The sequence below is a fragment of the Hevea brasiliensis genome, chromosome 3 (genome assembly GCF_030052815.1).
Source record: "Hevea brasiliensis isolate MT/VB/25A 57/8 chromosome 3, ASM3005281v1, whole genome shotgun sequence".
Taxonomy (NCBI): Eukaryota; Viridiplantae; Streptophyta; class Magnoliopsida; order Malpighiales; family Euphorbiaceae; genus Hevea; species Hevea brasiliensis.
This window is the reverse complement of record NC_079495.1, coordinates 3,523,692-3,530,263: the sequence shown is the minus strand read 5'-3', so window position 1 is coordinate 3,530,263 and position 6,572 is coordinate 3,523,692. Positions and strand designations below refer to the sequence as shown.

At 32.7% G+C, this 6,572-nt stretch overlaps 1 protein-coding gene across 1 annotated transcript; it reads left to right on the top strand.

The window, feature by feature from the left end:
* The first annotated feature begins 2,011 nt into the window (after positions 1–2,011).
* LOC110646612 (cytochrome P450 94C1-like) lies at positions 2,012–3,696 on the top strand. The gene has a single exon (XM_021800108.2). The coding sequence runs from the start codon at positions 2,154–2,156 to the stop codon at positions 3,678–3,680; it is 1,527 nt and encodes a 508-aa protein (XP_021655800.2). The 5' UTR covers positions 2,012–2,153; the 3' UTR covers positions 3,681–3,696.
* Positions 3,697–6,572: the final 2,876 nt, after the last annotated feature.

Sequence of the window (6,572 nt, the reverse complement as noted above, 5' to 3'; positions counted from 1 at the left end):
TAAGAAAATTACCAAAATAAAAAAAGTCAAAATTTTTATAATTCAACCTTAAACTAAAAAAAAAATATTTAATACTTATTTAATTACATCTTATCGTGAACAAGTCTCTTAATGATCTAATAAAAATGTCATATCAAACGTCTTTCACTCCTAATTAATTTAATTTAAAAATAATTAAATTTAATTAAATATAATAAAAAAAATTAAATAAAAGGAAGATTTTAAAATTTTAATATCATATTGAAAGTTTTTATCATAAAAGGTTTAAATTTAACATCTTTATTTAATGATATTAAAATTATCTTTTAATTAAAATTATCTTTTAATAAAAATTAAATTAAAAACATATTTTTCTAAACAACAACAGCAGCAACTCATTTCCTTCTTCAGCCATTTCGTCCTAACATTAAGTTTGGAAGACTATGCAAACTCACCCTTTTAACTTTTCTCTTTCAACTTTTATTTCATTATTATTTTTTTTTTTCATAAAGAAAATCCATAGTCGGTGGAAATAACAATAAAAGCACGTGGGTCAATATTTTTTCCCTCACATAAATTATTGTGCTGCAAATTTGCTGCTTTGTTGCTCAGAAGATGCCTCCACCAGAAACTGGGTTTTTTTTTTATTTTTTATTTATTATTTTTTATTACTCACTTTTAACACACGGGTTTTTCATGTTATTCTGTCGGATTTTCTGCCTTTTTTTAATTACATATTTAGAATTATTTTTTGACATTATTTTTTTTCCCTCTCTTTTTAAAACATGAAAAATTCTATATACATAATACAATCTGCTAATCAGAAATTATAACCCTATATATATAATAGGCCATATTATATTTTTAGATAGAATGTACCACCATTTTAAATTATTTTTAGATAGATGTATATACCCATATACATATAAAAATTTTCCATTAAACAAGAATTCAACCCCACTATGACTTTATTTAAATGTGTAAAAATAGTTTTTTTTTATGATTAAGATATATTTATTCTAATTTGCTGATATATCGACTTAATATATTCAACACAAATAATTTTGATGCTGTTTAGCAGAACGAAATTCTTATTAATAAAAATAGAAAAATATTCATATTTATTAAATTAACTAATCCTCTTTGGGTACAGTAAATCCCTTTTAATTAAACTATGGAATTGTCCGTGCTTTAGCGCTTGATTATTAATAATTTTAATTTATAAATAATTTTAATTTATATTTTTTTTGTAATTTTAATGTATGAAAATTAAATAATATCTTAATTTTTTATTAATTATTTCATATTTTATTAATTAAATATTGTTCAATATTTTTTATTAATTTTTTAATCTCTCAAAATTTTTAATGAAAATTTCATAACAAAAATAATAAAAGCATAGTAATGTAATAATAACCTTACTTAAAAATATAAAATCATTTGAAGTTAATTCAATCATATAATTGTTTTTATCATTTTAAATATTAAAATTTTGTTATATAGTTAAAAGAAAAATAAAAGAGAATTAAATGAAAAAACGCGAAGTGATAATACTATAGGCAATGCCACGTAGCAATACTATAAAAAATATTAGCATGTTGCAGTGCCATGAAAATACTTTCCTATTTTATATATAAATATAGATTAATATTAATACAAAATAATGAAATAATACACTTTAGAAAAAATTGAAATTAATAAAATAATAACATATCAAATTAAAAAAATTAAAACAAATAATATTATGCTTAAGTTAATCATTTAATATATATATTAAGATGTATTCCTTCAATAACTCTAATTCAATCGAGAAATCTTGATACGAGGGATTCAATATCAATCTCTTTTATCTTCATATAGTCAAGCATTCGATCCTTGACATATGCATCGATTAGCCAATAGTTGAGTTCTTTTTAAAAATAAAATAAAATAAAATAAACAGAGAATACCACTGTAAACAGTGGAGCAATATGAGCTTTATCAACCACTACAGTACTATTTTTGGGAATATATATATAGAGAGAGAAAACATGAGAATCCTGTGCATAATAACCATTCAACCATGCTCTTGTTTATCCCACTGGTCTCTCCCTGTCTGTGTCATTCTGAAATTCTTTTTTTTTCCCTCCCTCTTGGTTACTTTCCTTTTATTTTTAACAAATCTTTATCCATTAATGGAGATTGAAGCTTCCTTCTGGCTTTTAGAAGCTCTCCGTTCCATCTACTTCTTTCTTTTATTGGCCATCATAACTTTCTTTCTTTTGTCTCTCGCAATCTACTCACTGAGATTAAAGCTCTGGTGCAATTGTGAGATATGCAATGCTTATCTCACCCTGAGTTGGACCAACCAATTCAATAACCTTTGTGATTGGTATGCTCATCTTCTAAAGAACTCCGCCACCAAAACAATCCATATACATGTTCTTGGCAATACCATTACAGCTAACCCAGAAAACGTTGAGTATATGCTCAAAACGAGATTTGATAATTACCCAAAAGGGAAACCTTTCTCGACCATCTTGGGTGACTTTTTGGGTCGAGGTATATTCAACGTTGATGGTGACTTGTGGAGGTTTCAGCGTAAGATGGCTAGTCTCGAGCTGGATAGGTTCTCTATAAGAGCATATGCATTTGAGATCGTTTGTTATGAGATTAAGGATCGCCTAATTCCACTGTTATCATCAGTTTCAGGGAAAGGAGATGGGGTATTGGATTTACAAGACGTGTTTCGAAGATTTTCTTTCGATAGTATATGCCGATTTTCGTTTGGTTTAGACCCCAGATGCTTAGAGATTACACTACCCATGTCAGATTTCGCTGTTGCCTTTGACCTAGCATCGAAATTATCAGCCGAGAGAGCCATGACTGTTTCTCCACTTGTTTGGAAGATCAAACGGAAGCTGAATTTAGGGACAGAGAAGAAAATGAAAGAAGCTATCAAGTTGATCAATATTTTAGCCCAAGAGGTGATAAGGCAAAAGCGTAAAATGGGATTCCTATCTCACAAGGATCTTTTATCTCGCTTTATGCATAGTGTGAACGATGACACTTTTTTGAGAGATATTGTCATAAGTTTCCTCTTGGCTGGCCGAGACACGGTAGCTTCAGCCTTAACCAGCTTTTTCTGGCTACTGGCCAAGTATCCACAAGTAGGATCAGCAATACTTGAAGAGGCAGATAGAGTTCTTGGACCGAACCAAGAGCTCACAAGCTATGAACAACTGAGAGATCTCCATTATTTACAAGCAGTTGTTTACGAAAGTATGAGACTGTATCCACCAATCCAATTTGATTCCAAGTTTTGTGAAGAAGATGATATTTTACCAGATGGGACTTTGGTGAAGAAAGGAACAAGGGTTACTTACCATTCATATGCAATGGGAAGGATTGAAGAACTCTGGGGTCCAGATTGCTTAGAATTCAAACCAGAGAGGTGGTTGAGAGATGATGACGGTACCTTCTTCCCTGAAAATCCTTTTAAGTATCCAGTTTTCCAAGCAGGACTAAGGGTCTGTTTGGGCAAAGAAATGGCTTTACTGGAGCTTAAATGTGTGGCTATTTCATTGCTTCGACGATTCCAAATCCAATTAGTGCCCTCATATCACACTCCACGATTCTCCCCAGGGCTGACAGCCACTTTCAGCGGTGGGCTCCCGGTTCTGGTTCGAGAAAAAGAACCTACTGTTCATCAATCATCATAGTAACCACTCTCTCTCTCTTTCTATATATATATATATATATATATATATATATATATATATATACACACCACACACACACGCCCACTGTGTGGTTATCTATATCTTTACATTTAATGATTTATCTGTGTAATTAAATGTGATCTTCACATTGCAATTATATGGAGGTGGAATATTGATTAGTGCATCTACCAATCAAGTTGATGACGTGATTTAATGGCCTACAAGTGTTTAAGCACCATTACCAGAATGTCTGGTTTGTGTCGGCAGGATATGGGATTTTTATCTTCATCTGCTAGCTACTCCCAAATGCTGCCATGGCCTCCTGTTTCTTACTGTGCAGATGTGTACATTTTTCCCCTTCTTGGGTTGCTACTTTTTCTCATCTGTTTTTAGGGCATATGACCAATTGGTTCTACTGTGTACTCTTCTAAAGTTCAAACGTGGAACATGCTTCAATTAATCTCTTCATGTATATGTACTCCTTAATGGAAGTTTGTGCAATTTCTTTTGGATTATTGTTCTTGTTATTGAATTTTTGAATGGATTCATGATTATGGTATTTCAATCTACTTCCCCTTCTTAATTAGTACATTTTATTATCTTGTTTTCTAATTATTTTCTTTTTTTTTTTTCATTAATGCGTTGTTCAAACTTTACTATTGGTTAATATTTGACTTATGGAACCGATAAGTATTGGGTATAATGATAAGTTAAAGAGAGAACTCAGGTTCGATTCTTAGAGAAAACATTGTTAGGAGCGATAATTCTCCTGGAACATTTAAAGAGGGTTAGTTTTTTTAGTGTTTATGACTAAGAAGGTAAGCTGGAGCATGTAGCAGGCTTTTAATTTTCATGCTGAAAAGAGGACAGAAAGAAATGAAGTTCATAAAGCAAGTGTGATAAGGAAGAAGAAGGATAGTTAGTTGAGGTGCTTAAATTGCAATTAGTAAGTTAAACTTTTGTCACAGTTGTTGTTCACATTCACTCACATGCCTCTTGCTACAGATCCACATGAGGCCCTACAGTAGTACCCTATGTCGACCCCTGGATCTATAAGCAAAGGTGTCTCACATAGTCACGTGTTTATTATGCAAAAAATTATAAATCCCCAAAACAGGGCTAATTATTAAATACACTGAAAGTATTAAAAAAATAGTACTCTTTCTCTCAAAGAAAAGTGAACTCTTCTTATAATAAGGAGAGTGAGTTTCACATAATTATGAGAAATAATGCATGTGCACATGTACATAATAATTTCTCAAAAACAAGTACATGGAGTATTAATTGGGAAATTATTAAGTATTTTTTACTCCTATAAATGTGGGCATTTTCATAAATAATGAGAAGTAAATTCCACGTTCACATACTCCCAATGTATTGTAAAATTTGTCTTATCAATCGATGACCATTGTTTTTAGTGGGAATCTAAGTCTCACATCAAGAATGAATAAAAATTAAAGGGTGAATATAAGTATTTGGGCTGTAATAGTAAATTGATTAGTGATTTTGATTTGTAAAACAATTTAATCACTTATATAAGTTCAAATTAAATAAATTAATATATAATTTGATTGGCACTCGAACTGGGTTGTGGATTTCAACTGCTCATAACATCATCAACAAAGGAGACAAGACTATTGTAACACCCCAAAATTTTAAATTTTATTATTTTATGAGTATTATTGATGTTTTAATTTTATTTAAATTTTAAGAAATTATTTGATATTTTTCGGATTTTAAAAATCGGGTTCAATTTTTCGAAAATATAAATTTTGATGATTTTTAAAAATTAGTTTAAAGACCACGTGGCAAAACTAAAAATATAGTTGGAGTTTATAAATTTTTCTAAGTTTTCTAGAATTTTTTTCGGAATTTTTGGACCTTGTTTTCGGTCCCAAGGCAGAGTAAAAATTCAAAATTTTGTATCCTGAATCGAACTGGCTGAATCGAATCGGACCGGATCGAACCGGTCTAATCGGACCGGCCTTTTCTTTTTCTTCCTTCTTCTCCTCGCGCGCGTCCCAACCCTTCTCTCTTCCTCTCCCGTTTTCTCTCTCATCCCTTCTCCCCTTGCCGCGCTGCCGCCTCCCCTGCCACCCGACTCACGGCGCCATCCACTAGTCCCAACCACCGGCGCCGCTGAACGCTGAAAGCAGCGCCGGCGACGCAACGCGCTTCGTCTTCCCGGCCGAAATTCGGCCGATCCAGCCACCAATCGAACCGAGTCTTGTGTCTAAACTCATCTACTCGTCGAGAGCTTTCCATAGACACCAAGAACACCGAAATCCATCGAGCGATTTGTCCAATTTTTGCCTAGGAAGTTTTAGCCCATTTTGACTTTTGGGCTAAATTTCTCGCAAACCGTGAACCCCACGAGAAAACCGAGAGTACCAGAGCGCTCCACTCATCGAGAGCTTCGCGGCGATATAAATTTCAAATTTTTCCGACACCGTTTTTCGGTGGGTCCCACGGAACTTCGCAGTGTTTTTCCGAGCATTAAATGAGCTTAGAAAATTCCGTAAAAATTTTATATTAACCCCCGTGTTGTGGGCTTCGTGTAGGTATCCTCAATTCGCAGAAATTCGACAGTTGTCCAGGTTTGTGAATTTCCCGCCAGACAAACCGGCTACCGAAAAAAGTCTCCGAATTGAACTGAGGTTTTGGCTACCCCACCATTGTCAAACATACCGAGCGTGTCCCAAAGTCGAAATCGGCAAAGGTAAACCCGAACCTTGCTTTTTCGTAATTTTCTAGTGCTTAAATAGGATTAAAAATTCATAAAATATTCATGGTAGTTCAGAAAATTATGATTCTTTTTGCAATAGCCTAGTAATATTGCTAAGGACCGCGGGGCAAAGTTTTAGAATTTTTAGAGCTTGTTTGGGTAGTTTT

What these genes read in the sequence shown, in the direction of transcription:
- LOC110646612 (XM_021800108.2), top strand. Translation starts at nt 2,154, where the DNA reads ATGGAGATTGAAGCTTCCTTCTGGCTTTTAGAAGCTCTCCGTTCCATC.